Source organism: Drosophila subobscura, chromosome O, assembly GCF_008121235.1.
Source record: "Drosophila subobscura isolate 14011-0131.10 chromosome O, UCBerk_Dsub_1.0, whole genome shotgun sequence".
Classification (NCBI taxonomy): Eukaryota; Metazoa; Arthropoda; class Insecta; order Diptera; family Drosophilidae; genus Drosophila; species Drosophila subobscura.
Genome location: NC_048533.1, coordinates 14,747,189 through 14,767,567, shown reverse-complemented (window position 1 = coordinate 14,767,567; position 20,379 = coordinate 14,747,189). Strand labels below are relative to the sequence as shown.

General features: G+C 44.8%; 1 protein-coding gene across 3 annotated transcripts; it reads right to left on the bottom strand.

Annotated features, from left to right (window-relative positions):
• Positions 1-14,200: 14,200 nt before the first annotated feature.
• Positions 14,201-18,885, bottom strand: LOC117897819 (pyrokinin-1 receptor). Of its 3 annotated transcripts, XM_034806870.1 has the most exons (6): positions 18,302-18,885; positions 18,071-18,236; positions 17,089-17,221; positions 16,817-17,015; positions 15,408-15,631; positions 14,201-15,344 (listed from the first exon to the last, which is right to left on the bottom strand). In XM_034806870.1, the coding sequence occupies exons 1-6, from the start codon at positions 18,702-18,704 to the stop codon at positions 14,607-14,609; spliced, it is 1,863 nt and encodes a 620-aa protein (XP_034662761.1). In that variant the 5' UTR covers positions 18,705-18,885; the 3' UTR covers positions 14,201-14,606. The 3 variants fall into 3 exon arrangements, with proteins under 3 accessions (XP_034662761.1, XP_034662762.1, XP_034662763.1); XM_034806872.1 differs by lacking the exon at positions 14,201-15,344 and having other exon boundaries at positions 15,429-15,631; positions 16,813-17,015; XM_034806871.1 differs by lacking the exons at positions 17,089-17,221; positions 18,071-18,236; positions 18,302-18,885 and having other exon boundaries at positions 16,813-16,988.
• Positions 18,886-20,379: the final 1,494 nt, after the last annotated feature.

Here is a 20,379-nt window from a genome sequence, read left to right as displayed (position 1 = left end):
TTAATTGTCAAAAGTTATTCCATCCGCTGGAAATGTGATATTTTTGTTGTCTAAAAAAGTAAAGCTAGAGTTAATCTTTTGAACTTGATTAATGTGCAATCCATTTAAATGGTCATGCGATATGTTCTGGAAGCAAAAAAAAACTCCTTAAGGAGATTCTAGAAACACCCAAAATCGTCTCGTGGCTGCCTGGGAACTTTGCCCATTCAAGCAACTCCGCAAATGTCAGCATTTTCGAACACTTACTTGTGGCCTTCAATGGCTTCCTTGGAGCCACAATTTGGTTTTCATTAATTTTGTATCGAAGTTCCCCCCACGAATTCTGGTTTGGCCATGCGTAAAGCGGGAATTGCATTGCTGCTTGGCATACGCGAAAATATTGCCTTTAAACAAAACCCCACAGATGAATTCATTAATTACGCAAATGCTTTTGTGCACCAGAGCGCTAAGGGTTTCTTATTGGAAGTTATCCGCGAGGACACCACAACCAATAGTGTCAACCAATCGCAAAATGTGTGCTGCCGAAAGTCTGTTTTCTGTGGCAGCGGAAGCACAGAAGTATTCAGCTTTCAGGTTGGTTGGGGGGGGGGGCCAAATCCAATTGCCGGTTTGTCCTTAGTCGCATCAGCAGCAACATGCGGGAAGTGAGTGTAATGACTGGGCAACAAAACATGAAATACTCGTACGAAAGGATGTTGCTTTGAGCCTTTCCCCGGCTTATGGCAATTTTTGGTTGCAGAGCGGGCACCGCCGGAAATGAACAGGCCACAGGCGGAGCGCTTGCAGCTGCCTAAAAACGAGACAGGGACACACATACGCGTACAGGAATATGTAGATGTCTGGGGGCTTACCCTGCTGACAATAGCAACAGCGACTGGGCGTAAAAATTGTGCACATCCCATAATTTATTCGTATAGGGAACGTCATAAACATAAAGTCGGCTCGCCGGCACCACCGTCCCTTTCATCAATGATAATAACGTCGTATTAGTGGGGTCCGGCCTGGGAAATTGGGGGTGCCGGCATTACGAGGAGTACAATGACCAGGCAGAGCACATCTACCACGTCAGCCTCAGTCTCAGCCTAGACATCAGGCGATATTCTCAGCTGGGGAGCTTCACCCTTCTCAACCGTAAAAAGGGGGCATCAATTTTTGAAGGTCCTTTCCTTTGGCTTTGCCAGCTGATATGGCGCCATATCTTTCGATTTTCATCGCCACTTTGTCGTTGCCGCTGTGTTATCGACAGCCCATCATCTTTTTTGTGGCGTCCCCACATCTCTTTTTTGTTGTTGCCACGCCGCACATGGCGTGTGTGTAATATTTATTTAACTACCGCACACACTTCAGATACCCAGGGCTTTAAAGCTCAACAGCATCCCGTGGCATCATGAATGTCTGGCAGTCAAAACTCTAAGACAAGTTGTTCCCCGAGTTGTTTCCGAGACAAGATAAGCAGCATAAATCTATATATAAGTGGCTAAAAGCCAAACCACTTCCCTGCCACTTAAACTTCTTCACTTTGCCACGGGTATTATTTGCATGCTGGTTATGCATGTTTTCCTTTGTTAGTTGTGAATAAATGCATTAAGAAAGGATAAATAAAATATACATTAAATTATTTAATAAACATGAAGCTAAAAGTTGATTTTGTTGTAGTTTTTTGGTGTGCAGAAAGTTGCTGATTTGTAAATATTTTATATTTTGATTGTTTCAAACATTTTTTAACTCTTTCCTGGAAATTCAACTTTTATTCCTCAAATATTTGCAATCAAAAATTTGTCGCAAAATTCTCTCAATGTGCAGTTTTTTTTATGCGCTGTTCGGCTTTGTCGGTTTAGTTTAATTTAATTTGGCTCGACGGAGCGAGATGGGGAAAAACACAAGGAAAATGCATGCAATTTTCACTAATTCAATATGAACGAACATTTTCGTCGTGTGCCGCGCAAAAAGAAAAAGGAAAATTGTCAACTGTTTAGAGGTTTGTCCTTTGTGCTCGTTTGGCACCCCCTCCACACCACCACAACCCGCTCTGCCCGACAAAAACTTTTCCTCCTGGCTTTGGCATTTTCGACATGGCTTCCTCCCCGTTAGGTGGCGCTTCTCGTTCCGCTTCCGGGAAAGCAATTAAAGATACATTTTAGCAAAATGGTCGCTAACGAATTTAATAATTTTCCCTCAAATGCCGCAGCATGCCGGCTCGGGCACTGGTGCGCAAAATATTCGCGGGTAGAGCGGGGCATTGGGATTCACATGCGGCGCGTTTTAAGCGGATTTATTTTAAATCTGTCGTTTGGCGGTGGAAATGCTGCCGCAATTTCTGGTTGATAATCGGCTGCTTTCATTAGCCGCCAACAAATTTATAGATGCAATAAACGCATTGTGACTTGCCACCAGGATATAGAGCCGCAGAAGTGCCAGATAAAACGCAAAGGCATTCAAATTGATTACGCGGCGTATACACAGCATTTGGCGCACAGCCTTGAGCTGCCTCTTCTAGTGTTATCCTTGCCTCGCGTGTTGCTTTTTGGTTATTCGAGCCGCGACTCAAATGTGTTGGCTGTGCCACGATTATGCGGTTGGTTGGATCTTGGGTGGGCGGACTCAAAGCCTCAGCTGAGTGCTCCATGGCTCCCAATCGCACCTACGCAACGCATCACAAAGCAAATTGAAAACTCAACCTAATGGTGTGACAATCTTTTAGGGGGCGCCTCCAAACTCAACTCAAGGCTGTAACACGAACGCGGACGGGCCCAACAATTACCAATTTCGATATGCACAGTCAGACATGGACGTTTCCTGGCCATAAAAGTGTCCGAGGATAACATAGAAAGATACGATATTGATGGCTCGTTACCAGCAAATTGCATAAAAATCTTCTATTCCCTAGACGGCGCTCTTCGGTACGGTCCGGTACGGTCCGGTCTGGTCGTTTGCTTTATTTGCAGAAACACTTTTTATGGCTTGGCCGGCTGTCATAAAGATGCCTTCGGCCGTGGCCTTGGCTATGACCAGGGCTCGCCTGACCATTGAGCATTGTCCCGGGCACACAATATATACTATATATATGTATGTGCATATCTGAAGCAGCAACACGTGGCCAGTGTCTCAGTTGCAGCGGATAACTAACGAGGCAGCGCGCCATTCAGCTGTAACAAAGGGCATTTCGAGAGCCTCCTTGGAATTGGAATTTACATTTTAGCACAGATTGGCATCAGACAGCTTTAAGCGGTGTCCGATGCACGGGAAAATATAGAAAAATATATAAATTTTATAGTTGAATATTTCTAAATGTTTTCGCTTTTTCTTGGTTGCAGTTTTTACCACAAGTCTCCCCAGAAGTTGCTCATTCTTGGAGCTGAAAATAATAGTTAAACTTATAGTTTTTATTTACACAATTGTCTGCCCAATCAATTAATTAATACAGCTAACCTTTAGCCAATAAGTAGCTTGACCCTGATGGCAGCTTAAATACAGCTCGAAGGTTGTCAAAAGTTGCCCCCCCAAAAATCTGTACTTACCGTCACGTAGTGGCCTCGATCTGATCTTTATTTGACAAATGCTGGGCTTATCGGGCAGCTCGTGTCCGCTGTGTGCGCTTCCTGCGTGGCATACTAAACACAGCCCAGTCCCGAGTCGCCGTCTTAATAAAGCAGCCACTTATATAGGGTTTATGGAGCCACGAAGGACTCGAGCAGCGAGTCTTGCATTTGATAAGCATTTTGGTCTGGCCAGAATGCTGCCCGAATTATGTATCCAACAACAGGCAACTCGCTCGTTTGTACCTTTAATTGTGTTTCGGTCCTGCGGTGCTGGCGCCCCGACACCTACTTTATGGCCGTAATTTTGCTGAAAACTTTGGCGCTGCAGTAAATTTGCACACACTTTCCAGGCCCTTTGCACAATGGGCGGCGACAGCTCAGATACAGAGTGGGCAGGGCAGCCGACAGTGGGCGAATATCAACACACAAACATAAACATAAACATAAACAAAGCAAACCGCAGAATGTTACGCCCTCGCGGAGGTACTTTGACGTACAGAGAGAGAAAAGTTGGGGAAGTGTTTGCCCGACACGAGCTACTCCTTAAGGTTTCACTTGTGATTTCTCTCAGTGTATGCACACCATAAACGACACTCACACAGGTGGCCGAAAAATGTATGAACTGTCTGAAATGGAGGAGAGTCGCGTGTTGTAATTTTCATGTGTCGGCAAAACGGAAACAGAATAGCAAAGGCAAAAACAAACAAGAGACGGCACACGCTTAGACCCACACACACACAGAGAGAGAGAGAGAGAGAGCTGGAAGGAAGCAAAAGGGAAACCACAGCGAATGATAATGGAAGGCATTAAAGCAGATTACTTGAAAAGCCAAAATGGCAAAAGACACAGGCAGGCAGAATTAGTGTATGGGTCGGGGAATGGTTTTGTTTCTTCTTCCACGCGGAACTACAAGCACAGTCATGGCTGTGGGTTCTGCCTGTTGGTATGCGCAGACAGTCGCGGGCCCGATGAAGATGAAGGTCACTCGACATTAGCTGCAATCAGTTGTAGTTGCTGCCGGCCCGACCCCTACATTAGCTTTGACTAATTTTAATTATTTCTTTGTCAGAGCCGGTCCCTTCTCCGGGAACAGACAGCACTGAACACAAGCCCAAACACACACAAAGCAGACACACACACACACACACACACACACACACCCGCTCACACATATAGGATGTCAGAGTTAAAATTAAGAAGTAACCTGAAAGAAGAGGAGTACAGCCCGGTCGCTGGGCAATTTGTTTAATGAAATCATCAAATTAAATAAAATGTGCGGCCCAAAAAGTGTAAGTGTAAGCAATTTGTTGCTGTTTCAGTTCTGTGGCTGCTGCTGCTGCTGCCATGAAATACAAAACCACAGCATGACATGACCCCCCACCCAAACACGTGGCCACACGCAAACGCACACACACACACACACTAAGAGAGACACTTCTGCTCGAATTGTTAGCAAAGTCAGAGCCATAACTTTGATGGCGAGTACTCTCGATGTGGGCGCGTGTCTCCTTGGCTGCCTTCTGGTCATGCTTAGCGTAAATAGGCAAGCGTCCTTACCCCGTCTCCAGTGTTTCAATTACATTATTAATCACATCACTCGCAGTTCTTATTTTAAGCAGTTTGCAGCTCCCCCCTCTAGCAGAGAGCTTGACTCAAGTTCTGGTTCTGCTGGGCAATAAATTCGCTGGCCGGCGAAACTTTTTCAATTAACACAAAATTATGCAAATTGAGTGGCTGCCAAAGCCGGAGCCATAGGAGTTGCTTAGCTAGAGATAAGACAAAGGGCGTTGGCATAGATTTTTGGGGGCCATTAACGTTGTGGCCCAAGGCTCTGCCGAAATATTGTAAGAATTACGACCTACCGCAAGGCGAAGGGAGGTGACCGCTTATGTAGCGGTCTTGCTGATGGGCCATCAATATTGCTTGACAAAGTTTATTCAGTTTGACAGTGTTTTATAATTGATAGTCATAAATTAGAGCGATTGACATTTGAGGCCTGCGAGTGCTTAAGAAAGTAAAGTAAAACAGAGATCGGCCGCGGAAACAATTTTGGGCAGCGCAGTCGGCACACGCAGAGCTTCAGCCTATGCACAGTGCAAAAGCTTCGTGTGGCTTCGGTCTATGCACAGTGCAGTGGCCGCAGCGGCAGAGAAACAACAACAACAACAAGCCCATGCACAATTGATCGGCTGCCGCAGCGGCAGAGAAGCAAGAAACGTTTTGTGACTTCGTGTCTGTCGTCTGTGCATACAAAAACGCACTAAAACGAATGAAGCAAAAAACGTTTTATGACTGTCGTCTGTGCACAACAACACGTGAGTAACTGCAGGGCGACCCCTGTTGCAAATTTACACGACTATTTGGCGTACAATTAGATTTGGTAATTATTTATTTATCAAATAATTATCCCCTTTGTGGTACTCTCATTTAAGTTATTGCATTTAGGTGTCCTCTCATTAGTTACCTGAAGCGTTAAATTCCTGAGCATACACATGGCTCCTGCTCGTAGAGCTGATTCATTTGGGCAAGCATGAAACTAGCGACACGTTCAGCGCACATCTGCTGCATTCACCTGTGGGGGGGCGCGACCCTCTCTTTCCCACTTCGCTTTGTCCTGGCAGAGCGCGTGGCGCTGTCTCGTTACGCTTACTTAGCCGCTTAATTTATGCATTGTGCAGCGCACAAATGATGCATTGTTTGCCCGGGGGCTGGCTGTGTCTTTGCCACTGTCGTGTGCGGCAAGTGGCACTCCGGAACAGACGACAGAAGACACACGAACGGCGGCAGCTCAGCACCGACCAAGAAACAATTAAATCTCTCCGCTTTCCTGGGTGTTAAAATGGTTGGTGAGCATGCCACATGCCACCTCTATGGCTGCGAAATGGCGCCAAGTTGTATCTTAAAGATGGCAGAGTTTCGGTCTGTGGCCACTTCCACTCGAGGCGCCTCTCTGAAACTTGCAATTAACTCGGTGGCTGGCACTTGCCAGTTTCAGAAGCTCTATGGGACCTACAATTACAGTCCAGAAAAGTTTATATTAATTCCAATGAAAAAATCAAAATACAAATCTTTAAAAATTCATGGAAAAGGTGAAGAATAAATGCAGCTTTAACTCTAGCTGAGATTATTCTTATTGACATTCGCATTGTTCGCATGAAATTTGAGTATGTCTGAAATATTGTCCTGTAAAACCGTTAATTGATGGTCGGCCTTGCCGTGGAGCTTATAATTAAGCTGTAAGCCGATCATATAGGCTTCATATGCTGCAATGCTGCCTGACAGACCTGTCTGCATGAAAACAGACAGACAAGTCGTTGAAGGACTATATACAGTAGAGAGTCTCGCACTGCTTCAGTCATCGCATGGCAGTTATAAATTTGAAGTGAGGACTCCTCTTTGCTGCGCATAAACCAGTCGGAAATCGCGTTAAAGTGCTGCCGTTCCAATTGATTTACTGTTGACTTATTGCTGTTTTCATTCGCATTTAATTCAGTTCGCTGGCTTGTTTGTTGTTGGCCGCGTTATAATGTATTCTCGCCCTTTGTTTCGCTCTGAAGCGCTGTTTGTCTTTAAAAATTCTCATTATTATTTCGCTGTGCCTGTCCTGTACTGCAAAATGTTACATAATAATGAGTGAAAACGGAGAAAGTGTAGCCCCCAGCTACCGTTCGAGTGTCCAAGTCCGAGTCTCGCCCTATTGTTTATTTAGCATTGATTTATGCATTGAGTGTTTTAAATGTGGGCGTGCTATTTATGTGTCCAGACTGATGTTCGTTCTTTCTTTATTTTTTGTGGCCTGCACTTGATTTGTGGCCTGTACCCCCGGACAATTCGTGTCCTGACGAAAGGTCACTTGATGTATGGGCTGCCCCAGCTTCTTGGCTTGTGGCTAGTTTGCATATCTGGCCCTGGCTGCTGTGTCAGCAGTGAGAAAATCACTCTGAATATTATGGTTCTCCTGTCTGTCCGTCTGTCTGTCAGCTCAGATTTGTGTCCCAGGAATTTGTGATACATTTGATGAGATTTGCAGCTCATTTGTGCGCTCCTCTGTTGTCCTGTACCTTAGGTGTTTGCTTTTTGCTGTTTGTGTTTGTGTTTGCTGTTGCACTTGGCTGCTGATTTTCTCATCAGCATAACAAATGGCCGATGTCTTTGGAAGGCGTTTGTCTAATCTGCACAGACCAAAACTTAACTTCACAGAACGCCCAGTAAGCCATTTCAATTAGGGCAAGTTCAGGCTGGACCACATGCCAGGCTGTAAGAAATCAACGATTTAATGCCGCTTAAAGCGGCACAGACGCATCGCCTCAATGTCAAGCAGCTGGAGACGAGTGAGGAGCGAGATTGCCACTGCCATGTGGACGCGTGTTTGCTCCAGCAGACCGTAAGCTACGTGCCAGACAAAGGCTCCCATGACCCATTCCAGAGACTCGCAGGAACTCCCACATGGAGGCGGCACCACCAGCTGTGCTCCAGTCGCGTGTGCGGCGGCTTGGCTCGGCTCCACTTGGCTCCTTTGTGTGATTTGTTGTGGAACGGATGTTGCCAACTTGTCCCACCAAATGTCCCACTGCACTTCCTTCCTAACGAGCCCTTCAACTCCTTCCGAAATGTGTAGTTGAAATTCCTTTTGTGTTTCTCTCCGTCGCAATTGTTTGCCATTTAGTTTAATTTTTAGTTTAGATGTAATTGAATTCATTTCGACTGCAATTTGCTCGTTGTACGATTGCAAATGGAATCATTCCTAGATAATGGCTCCTGCATGGGCATGCACCCAAAAAGGAATGTAATTTATTCATACTGGGAATCAGGGGAACGTGACTCGAAATCATCACCAGTTGCTGCCTCGAGGATGAGTCTCTGGCTCGTGGTTCACACATGTGGGTGGTGCGTGGGGCCAATGACAAAACTCATTAAAATTCCACAAAAACTGTACCACTCAAGCACACACATAATGGATGTTGGAATAAGTGTTGTCATCGTTGGAGAACAATTTACTTTATAGTTACAGGATGAGGGAGGAGTCCTTACAAGGGAATACAAGTTTTGTCTTTAAGTGCTTAAAAAAGTTAACTTAAAACTACGATTTAACATTAAATATTTATTTATGTTACCACTGCATAATTCTAACTAAAATCAAGCGAAATTATCCTTTATTTTCCATGCACCCAAAACTATTTGAAACATTTAATTTAACATTTATGGCCACAATATTGCCACAACTATTTTTATTTGAAGCTCAGGCAGCTCTCAGGGTTATTTTATCTTGAATTTTCAATACCATTTGTGGACGTCTTTCAGCATGTTCATTTTCCGTGTGGTACGCCTGGGGCGCTGGTGGCAACGTTGCCGGTTGTCCGTCATTGAAAGACGTTTGGGGCATAAATTCCATTGAATTTGCTGCTGCTGCTTGTCTGCTTCTGAGAATCCTGCTGCCTTAATTACCTGTGAGTGTATAAAACCGCATTGATTAGCTACATGAGTGTGATAAAGCCACTTGTATACAATCCTTGTGGAGAAGACTAGAGATGAAACTAGATTCCAGGCACAGTTAAGAGTTTCCTTCGAATTGCCTACTCAAATTTATGATAAATTTGATTTCTATGTATGTAAAATACTCATTAAATATTGATTATAAACTAAGCTTAAATATTATTTAGAAGAGCAGCATCAACTACATTTGGTGGAAAGTCAAAAGGTAATTATTTTGTATCCCAACAATGCGGTTCAGCTCATTTTGCGTAAAGGATATGCAATAAAAGGTCCTCGAAAAATTGTGGTAGAGATAATTAATTTCATAAATCAAATATGTGGCATTGCAAATGTAATAAACATAAGCCAAACACTTTACAGGCCTTTTCGAATAAATTATCAAACTAATACAAACAAATTTGGTGTTTGTTTTGGCTAAAAGTTAGTTCTGTTTTATCGCTGCACTTAAAGTAACAGCATCGCAAATTCGTACAGAAACGGATTGTGTGTGTTTTTCCAAGAAAAGTAACAAAGAAAATTGAAGTGTGGGTGTTGCCTTTTACACGAATTTCATTGCATGTGCGCGGCTACTAGATTTTTTTTGTACAACGAAAAAGAGTTGTTAAATGGTGAGAAGAACAATACCACACTTTTTTATTAACATATGTATGTGCAGGATACTCTGCGCTTTTGTTTCTGTTTGTTTAACTTTGACTGAAAATTCTAGCAGCCACAAAAAGTAAATAAAATAATTCTAAATTTACTTTTTTGGCGAAATTATTGCTCATTTCGTATATTACTTTTTGGGGTTCGCCCAAGCATTCAATTGAATTAAAAGCAATGAGTGGAATGCGAAGATGAACTCTTACTTTAGAGTCAATGGCCACGAAAAAAGCCCATGGTTTATGATTTAAATAAAAGTTTTTCCATTAATCTATGTATCTGCTGTATGTTTGTTTGCTCCAATTTTGCCTTTTTTGCTTTTATTGGAAAAGGGGATACAGCAGCCAGACTAATTTCGTTTTAATTTTAAACGATTCTACTAATCCCATGATACATATCCCCTTACAAAAATATACATATATTGAAGCCAATTAATTGTTGTGAAATTTAGCATTTCCCATTAATTAAATAAAAGTTTGTGTTTTTTTTTTTTGCATTTGCTTGATGAAATAAAAATCCCTGATGCATGACAATTATAGTGGCATGCCCCAGCAAATCCAAAACTTGTTCACTAATTAGAAACTGCAATATATAAATAGTTTAGTGGCTTTCTGTAGAATATTAACCAAAGGTCCGGAAACTCTTTAACTGCAGCTGACAGTCTGATTGCTGGTCAATAGCCAATAATTGGAATAATTAATTAAATAAGTTCCAAAGCTCATTTTTAAATTAGTGAAATGCCAATTGCCGTTTCTTTGGAGGTAGTAATCTATTTATAGTGACAGCAGTTAAATTCATTTCATTCAATTATAAATAAAACCAAAATTCAATGGGAAATGCAATTGGAAAATTAAAAAAAAAAAAGGCAAACGAGTGAATTATTATTGAAAAAAGTGCCACTGACTGAAAAATCATTGCAAAAAGCGTCTCCGACTGAAAATCATTGCAATTATTTAATTCAATAGGCAGACAAGAACACTTTTACATAAAGCATTTTTGTTGACTTGTTGGCCAGTTGGAAAGTGTCCGGGAGAAGTACGCACTTTGTCTGGTTCCCAGGCGAATGCTAATTAATAAACTTTGTTTTTGTTTCCAACTTGCGGAGAATTCTCAACTGTCGCTGAGACGCTGAGCTGCCGTTATCTTGCACGAGTGGCGTCTAATTTAATGAAATCTATGCAAATTGGCTTCTTTTCAATTGCTCCTTTTGGCTGTAATAATAATGATCCGATAGTGAAATAAACTGTGTTTGAATTGGAAATATTACACACTTTGGATAAGTGAACGAGTACTACTTACGTTATCTAGAAGCTATACAATACATTGGCAAACATGAGCTGTGATTTCGGTGCATATTTGCCCATGTATTTCGGCTGGAGAGCCCACTGTGCGCTGGCTTGCAAATGCAGCTGAAGAGCAGAGCAACAGATCGACGGGCTCTCGCAGCCAGTTTGATGTGTTTTGCATTCTCTTTTCATCTATGCTTTGACTCAGAATGCGGACGGCTACCTGCACAGCTTTGCCCGAGTACGAGTAGGAGCGGGACAGCAACAGACTGCCTTGCTCTCACAGCCAATTTGATGAGTTTTGTATTCTCTTCTTTCACCTATGCTTTGTCTCTGACGACGACCCACCACCTGCAGGGTGTCGCTTGTTATGCGACTACGAGTGCGAGCGGGATAGAATGTTCGAAATAACGGTTATCCACATTTCGCTTGCACGCCTTGCATGCACATAAACAACGCAAAAGTACAACAGCTCATACATATATCACTGTTATTTGCTTTGTTGGATCTGTCCCCAAATCGATTGAATGTTATTGGTAAATGATCTGCTGGAGAATGATCTGCTTTGGTATTTGCTAATATTTAAAAACAGTTTATTTAACAATTACATTTTTCCGTCACTATAGTTTAGGCTCCACTGACGTCAGCCGTAACTCCAGCAGAACGATGACAATGCCGCTAAATCCCAAACAAATTAGCCCGGACACGTACCGCAGGGGACTCGCACACACCCAAGGGCAAATGCGATTAAACTGTAGTTGTGGAAACATATCTGGCGAATCCTTAAAGTGTTTGGTTGTGCGCTTTAAGCAAGCGACTCGGGGCAACGGCAAACAAAACATAGACAGACCTCAAGTCTGGGACTGTCTTTGAGTCTGTGTGTGGGTATCTGTGTGGCTGCTCAATGCTCAATGCTCCATGTCCAAGGACCGTCCGTACTAAGACACTTTATTGTTTTGCTGGCTGCAATTGCGGCAAATACTGGTATTCCCGAGTTATTTTTGGCTCTCGACTTGTGGCCTGGTCCTGGAGCTGCAGCTAATCTCGAGTTGTCTGCTTTTTCGTGGCGGGGGGGAATTGCGACTTTTGTTTCGGCTCGGGAAGCCCGTTCCTCAAGTGCGTCGTCGAGTACATCGAAGCCGAGGCCATAAAGCAAGCACTTTTCGTTTGTTGAACTGTGACCGGGTCGGAGGGCAGAGCGCACAGAGCACAGAGCACAGAGCAGGACACCGCCCGTCTAATTTGTTGTCAAATGCTTGGCTGCCAGTGCCAGCTGTTGGCTGCTGCCTGCTGCTCGGATTTAAACATTTTCTGCTCCCCTTGCCCACGTTTCATTTTAATTTGCAGTATTGTTCTGTGGCCATGGACGGCCGCTGGCCTCCTACGCCCCTTCGATATTTACCGTTTGCACTGCGCAGGGCTACCGCCAATTGTTGTTGCCTTTGTGGCATGCACATTTTTTATTTAATTAAAATTCGAAATCGGATTCGGAATACGTTCCGAAAATATGAATGTGCACTCTCGAGTGCCGAAATGCCCTGGAGCACCGTACCCCGAAATCGAATGGCTAACCCAAAATCAGAACTCCTCCCACACACACACACACACACACACACACACACACACACACACATTTATTTGGAATCAGGGTTGACCTCGTGGCTAACGACAACAAAAGAATCAATTGAGTTCATCAAAATATTTGCAGAAGCAGCAAGCAGTGCCAGGGGGTGACTGGGTTCCGTTTTGCACTGCTTGAATCGAACACTCGTAGCCGGAGAAATTCGAAGAGAATTCTTGTTGGACCGCAGTGTAAATTTTTAATTGAAGTTGAGCTAGTTGAGAGCAGCTTCTAATTTGCTTGCCAGAGTTTGGCTTGGCTAACAATGGGTAAGGAAAGGTCGAAGGCTTATGTTCAATCTCTTTTGCGGGCTCGTTAGGTGCAGGCAGACGGGATGACCGAGCGGCATGCATGTGTGGGCGCTGGCTTTAAAATCTGGACATGGACATGGACATAGACATGGACTTGGACTTGACTTATGAACAGACAGACAGACAGACAGTCTGCCACTGCCACTGTCACTCTGAGTCATGGTTATTTGTTGTACCACACAAGGAAAAATGAATCTGCCGCTTTGGAAAAGTGAAAGTTTGTTCGCTCATAAACTGGAAGAGTAATCTGAAATGTCTGTGAGTAATGACCGGCACAATATGGAGGAGGGACTACCGAGCTTATTAAAGTCCTGCTTGAAGGAAACAGAGAACTCTTCATCTTCGTCGTTGGGCGCTTTGTGCTTGTCCGCCTTGTTGGCCATTAAACTGCCTTGTCTAGACCATGGAGTAAATTTATGACTCTGATTAATATCTTCATTGTGTCATATTATGATTGACTAGGCGGCAGGCCACACAATTTATTGACGAAAGAGCAGCACTCCATTGCGTTGATGGACGAGCATGGAGCACACTTCCAGGTTCGAAAATCTATTCACAGATGCACAAAGGAACACTTTTGGAACATCCTGTACCCATTTAAATATCCAAAAATCTTACTCTTTAATGCCCAAAAAGTCTGCTGGCTATAATTCTCAGCCATTCGTTCAAGACTTAACTTGATTTATGAACTGATTTTGGCCGGCATATCCAACACGTGCCAATACTTTGGCTTACAATCCCATTCCCTGACACTGCACTCACATCCACTTCAGCAGAGACTTTTTGCTCTAAGCCCACTCCTTGAGTAATGGGGTCGAGTGCAGACTGAAGCTGGCTAAAAGCTGGCAGCTGCAGGCTGCAGGTTGCGAAGGCTGCGAGAATGCCTTTAGAAGTCAAGGCGCAAGGCAGGCTAAATGCCTGCCAATCCCTGCCAGGCACAATGCCAGGGGCCAACCGGAGTACACAGGTGGGAAGTTGTTTTTTATACACAGAAGGAGCTTGGGATTTCTGCATCAAGCGAGCGGCAATCAATAATTCTTTTTCCTATCAAAGTTAAGAGTATTTTGCCTGCTTGTGGAGTAGCTCTTGGTTTGCTTCCTGCGAACTGTTAGTGGGTAACCTTTAGTCGATTTGCTCCACTGCTTTGGCTCTTACTTTTGCTTACCTTTTCTTACTGTTTTCTTACTGTTTTCCTCTGTTTTTCCTTCGCCTCTCAAGCGGCTCAACTGAAGCTGCAGCTGAATGTTGCGAATGTTTTTGGCACGCATTGTGTGCAGGCAAGAAAAGAGTTGTTTTTTCTGTTGCAACAAGTTTTTATTCAGTTTTTTATTCAGTTTCTTATTTAGTTTTTGAATGCGTGTTATTTACTCGCAGCTCAACACTTAACACTTAATTTACGACGCTGCAGTAGAGGAGGAGGTGAAGGATGCCTCGCGGGGCGGCTGGCCACTTCGTTCGTCACGTCACTTTGTTGCCTCATTAGCCGCGCTTATAAATCCCACTCATAAATCGTCTGGCCAGTCACCAGCGTCTCCTTCCATGTTGTGGATTTTATTTTTATGGCCAATTGGCAAAAAAAAAACACGAAATTTGCATGCAAATCGCCGGAGCTCACGATTTCGAGCCGGAGAAAGTTTGCTCAGATCAGAAAGTTTTATTGTGCTAACTAAACAATGCCTAAACTATGCATAGCCCTGGCTATCTGTCGACATGCTCACTGGGAGGAGGGCGCATCGTCCTGCTTCTGTCGCCGCTTTCGCCAGGGAAACTTTCGCGATTCGCGCAACGTGCCGCCCACCTGCAGGGTCTCCGGGTCGGGCAGGCTGTGGCTGCCGCTGCTGTAGGGCGCTGTTGCAGCTGTGGCTGCTGCCACTGCCTCATCGCGACGACTGATAACACGGGATAGCTTGAGGCGTGTGGCCGGCTGGCTGTTCTCGGGCTGCTCCGTTGTCGCGGGCGTCACGAGCATGGCGCCGCTTTTGGTGGCCAGCAGAGCGCGCTTGGCACGCCCCGAAGCATAGTGGCGACCCACATCCACCACATCGGACTCCAGCAGGGAGTTGGCATCGCCCAGCGAGGACAATTGCGAGACCTGAGCCGCCAGCATGCGGTGGGGCACGGCACTCCCTGTGCCGTAGAAGTCCTGTTTGCGGATGCGTCTGCCCGGCCCGTTGGCTGTGCCTCCGCCCATGCTGCTGCTGTTAATAGTCGTCGTCGTGGTGGTGGTGCGTATGCTGTCCTGCAGCGACAGCTGGTGGCTGGCATCACGGCAGCGAAACTGCACCACGCGGTACGAGCCGTACGGCTCCAGGGCGTTGTTGTTGCAACTGGCAGCCGGCTGCAGCCGCATCGAACCGTTCTGCCGCAGCAGCGCACTGTAGTTGTGCTGATGATGCTGGCTCTGCTGGTGGTGATGGTTCCTGGCCAGCCCAAACTGCCGCGTCAGCGTGATCTGCGTTAAACCAAACAAATTTGAGGGGAAACTAGGGGGCAGCAGGCGGACGAAGGCACTCACCTTGAAGGCCTCACGAAACTTGTGACTCATAATGTTGTAGAGCAGCGGGTTGATGCAGGTGGAGAGGAAGTAGAGCACACCGGATGTGTAATCAAGTATGCGGAAGTAATCGTTGAAGGCATCCCGACTGATCCCAATGTTAATCAGCGACAAGCCATACACGGCCATCAGACGCTGCGCGTGAAAGGGCGCCCAGCAGAGGAAGAAGGCGACGGCTACAGCTACTGCAAAGAAATATAAATAAGGAAATGTTAAACATACTTTCGGGAAAGACAAGAAGGCAGAAGGAAGTCCCTCCCCTTTTGGGTAATCATTCAACAAATGTTTCTAGCCAGGGACAGCTCGGAGTTTTGGCTTGAACTTATCCCTGCCTGGCATGACAGTAATTACCGTAGACCAGAGACAAGCTTCGTGGCTACCCAATGAAGGCTCTTACCCACCCGTGACCAAAATTGGTTTCTCTGGACGTGCTACAAGGCCACCAGTTGGTGGGTAATTCAATTAATTTATTTCAATTTAATTGAATTAAAAGAAAGCCTTTGGACTGTTGCGTTTTCTGCACGTTTATCGATTGATTTCAATGAAAATTGTTTAAAGCTGCTTTACATTTGAATCAAATAAAATAGCCAAAAAGTTTACTGGCAAGTTTTAGGTGTGCAAAGGGATTTAAAGTGATTGGAAAATCATTTAATTAAAGCTTAAAAAACATTTAGAGACTGAGAAAAATGCAATAAATAATCATCTCTAAGCTTCAATCTAGATTTAGATTAAAAATAAATATTGATGAGTCTCTTTTATATTTTAAAAACATTTTTCTATGCCTACGCGTCGCATTAAATGACTTTGCACTTGCAAAAAGTATAAAAAAAGTTGCCTAAAATCCACCACAAAATGCTCACAAAATAATTTTTACATACTTATTGTTTGCACTTATTTTTTACTCTTATCAAAGTCTCTCCGCCGTGATTGATTTGCCAAAAAGGCGCCTGCGAGCTGCTCTACTAACACCCATTAGGCCTAGGCCTAGGGCACCCCAACGAGATTTATTGGCCCACACTTGACGACCCTTGAGACTCGCTTTAAGTGCGCCCCCAGCTGATTACTTTGAGGTGCCACCTGCCCACCTAACACCACCAACATTTGTGCACAGTCAGCGGATGGGCGGCTTAATGGATGCATGCCAAAAAAATTAACGACACCGCAGGAGCTGCCACACCAAGGGGCACACACACACATCGCAAGTGCTAAATGAAAAGAGCTGCAAAGGCGTGTGGGACTTGCTCCTGTTTGATGTCGCCAACGCAAATATGTTGACAGTAAATTTTCAATTTACGTTTGGAAATGCTATAAAAACATTTTGACAGGCTCTCCCGTCTCCGGGCTCTCCTCCAAACACACAACTCACCTACCCAACATTCTGATGACTCGTCCCTGGGCGTTGAGGCCGCGATTGGCATCGTAGGCGCGTCTCGGCAGCGATTGCAGCAGGCGACTCCGCTTCAGCTTCACACCAATGAGGACGTAGAGCACACAAATGGCCGTCATGGGTCCACAGAAGAAGATGAAGCCGGACACGGCAAACACGTGGGCATAGAAGTCGTTCTCCATCTGTGGGGGGAGAGTGCCAAAACATAAAGTCAGTTGAGTCCGCACATCGCTGTCTGTCTGTGTGTGAACCCACCGTGCAGGAGTAGCCATTGTTCTGGTAGACCACCGAGAATTGCATAGCCTGGGGCAGGGCCAGCAAAAAGGCCGCCAGCCAAATGGCAAATATAAACTTAATGGCCCGCGACAGCTTCGACATGGTGTGCTGCCTGCAAAAAACAAGGCCCCAAAATGTTGATGGAGTGTATGTAAAGATTGGAATGTAAAGAATATTAAAAGCGAATTGAATGTAAATGTTTATGGTAAGGCGAAGACATCAACTTAAAGGCCTCTCCCCGAGATACCAACTGAAAGCCAACCCTCCGCCCCGAGACCCACACAAGGTGCAGGTCTCTGCCCCGCCGCTTGACCAGCAACTTTAGGAATTCCTTGAAACGTTTTCATGGCCATGGGGATGTTCCTGGAAATTCCCAAGTGCCGCTGTACTCGTGTTTATATTTTCAAAGTGAAGTCCAAGTCATTTCCCCCGAATGACACTTGAAAAGGTTTCATATTTTATTTTTGGAATGGCCGAAAGAGCTCTAAATAATTCACGAACTTTTGAGTAATGTTAAAGCCATGTTGGTAGGTAATAAACAAAGCTTTTGCTTTATGAATTGTTGTAAATATTAGGGAAAAGCTGTGGCTTTGCTTACTGATTGAAAATGATTCTCCTATCCCATGGAAAAGTACACGGAGACTTATTAATTGTAATCGCTGTCTATCAATATTATTACTTAATTTTGCTATACCAAAATGACACCTAATATTAGACCGTTTATTGTCCTTTCATAACTTGTCAGTTGAACACAATAAATAATTATAATTATAGTTATTATGGCTATCATTTTGATTCCTGTCTTATCGCAAATGTATTTATGGCATTCAGTCTGTGGCTATCGATCTCTTTTATGTTCTAGATTCCCTTTGTTAATGAACTAAAACTTAATGCATGGTGTACGTATGATTGTTTGGACTGTAATTGATGTCCGACCATCATTGTCATGGCCAAAACTCACCGAAATGGATGACAGATGGCAATGTAACGCTCCACGGTGAAGGCGGTGATGGTGAGGACCGTGGCATTGGCCGCCATCTCCGAGAGCACGCTCTCCATGATGCACATGACATCGGTGAAGGGATACATGTCGGGGTACCACAGATTGTACAGCTCCTGCGGAATGCCTAGGGGAAGAAATTGAATGTTACGCATACGCAGCGACCAGCGCAAGGGGCAGACCAGCGCTTACCTGAGACCAGCAGAATCAGATCGGACACAGCCAAATTGAACAAATAGAAATTCGTAGCCGTGTGCATAAAGTTGTTGCGAGAGATCACAATGCAGGTGATGAGATTGCCCAGCACTCCGGCGACAAAGATGAGCGCATAGCAGACGGTGAGGATGGTGAGCAGCGCCAGGGAATTGTCCGCGGGCGTGTCGGCCGAGAGGCCGCTGCCATTGCTGCCCTTGTCGGAGCTGAGCAAGTTCGAGAGATTCTCCGTCGTTATGTTGAGCAGATGGGCGACATGTGTTAGGAATTTGTCATTCTGCAGCATGGCGGCGGCGGCAGGGCTCTGATGGGGGGGTGCGGGCACATGAGCCATGAATGATTGATTGAGGCCATCATCGTTGGTGTCGTTGCCTTGCAACATGCTAGCGGAGTCGCTGCTCAATTAATTGTGGGGTGTGGCAGCTCCAATTCCAACTCCTACTCCCACTCCCACTCCCACTCCCTTCGCCCTTGTGTCAATGCGTTATTAATGCTGTCGTCTGGCGGCGCTTGTGCCCCTGCTGCGGCGGCACATGGCTGATAAGCAGGCCCAAAAATTGTGCACTCGCCTGTAAAGCAAACAACATTAAAAGTCATTAGACTGGCGAATGAATTTAAATTGAAACGGTGCGGCATATAACCCTACAAGGAAGGGCGACAGGTGGCTGCCCTCTTCCACCCTCCCTTCGCTGCCCCCTTGTCTTCTCTATTAATACTACGTCTCGAAGTCTATCTAGATTCCTGGCAATCAATACGCTTTGCGGGCTCTCAAACTTTTTCCATTTACTCGGACTCAGACCTGGACCCGAACTCAAGTGAAAACTGATTGCATGTGTGCCAGAAAAACTTTTGCCAAATGGCGAAACTTTCGTACGCACCCACACAAGTGTCCGTCCAGCGGCACATGCGACGCTTTAAAAGATGCTCTGAGAAATGACTAACGGGCGACGAGCTAATATTTCACTCATAATGTCAGCGACACGTTTTGAATGGCCCCAGTCCAGGGTGCGGAGTCAAGAGTCAAAGGAAACAGAGGAAACATCGTGTTGGGCCTAAAGCCGGGCTGGCTTATTGGCTTCCAGCATGGAATGTTTGCTGCTTGATGCGACTAATTAATTATATTTGCCGTTTCTGCAGGGGATCTACTTGCTTGCTTAAGTTGCGTTTCTTGCCAGAGCCGCATTTAAAGTGCCCTGAAAAGTATGCTACGCTTGGGACAGAACTCCGAGAGAACTTCAGGCTGAGGCAGCGGTCACTTTCGCTCACTTTTGCGCACTTTTGCTCATTTCCTGCTGATGCCAGCTAATTGGAAAAAATAATTGAATTGCCAGCTGAGGTGTGAAAGTTGATTTAGATATGATTCGGCAATACGGCAAGCGGGCATACCAAATATTTGCCCAGCGATTTGCCACGGCCCGGTATGCTTATCCAATCAGCGAAACCAATCCCAATGGCGCACCATATTATTGCTGCCAATTGCCAGTTTAGTTTTCGTGTTGCCCCCAAGCCGCAGAGCACGAACACGATTGAGCAGGTGACAACGTGAAGCAGCAGCAGCTTCGACAATTTTTAATTAAACTTTGCGGTTACCCAAAATATTGAGCATTTTTGGACAACAACAGAGAGACAACCACATGCAGCTGTTGAGTAAATTTCAATCAACCAGAGCTGACGATGCTCACCTGCGTTTGTTTTCCTATTTGTTCGGGATATTCTTTTGTTGGAGTTTGCACACACACACAAAGGTGTGCCCAAGTGACTCTCTGGTTGCCCCTTTTCTCGTTATAATGGAGTCACTGAATGGAAAATTAGTTTTGCACTTTGCTGGGCAATCAGCAAGACCGATTCAATCAGTTGTCAATCGCCTGGGACTGAATGCTGGAACTGTCAACAGCAAAATGCACTTTATCCTGTGTTTAATGTTTGCACTTTTTATGAACTTTGCCTTTCATTTATTGTACTTTAATTCAGCAATAAAATGTCAACTTTTCTGCTTTTTTTCAGTTCCATTTATTTCATTTATCTTAATTTTCATTACATGTTTCTTACATTAAATA

What these genes read in the sequence shown, in the direction of transcription:
- LOC117897819 (XM_034806870.1), bottom strand. Translation starts at nt 18,704, where the DNA reads ATGTTGCAAGGCAACGACACCAACGATGATGGCCTCAATCAATCATTC. An exon ending in ACAATGGCTACTCCTGCACG is followed by an intron (nt 17,016 to 17,088) that starts GTGGGTTCACAC and finishes CTCCCCCCACAG; the next exon opens with ATGGAGAACGACTTCTATGC. An exon ending in ACGAGTCATCAGAATGTTGG is followed by an intron (nt 15,632 to 16,816) that starts GTAGGTGAGTTG and finishes ATTTCTTTGCAG; the next exon opens with TAGCTGTAGCCGTCGCCTTC.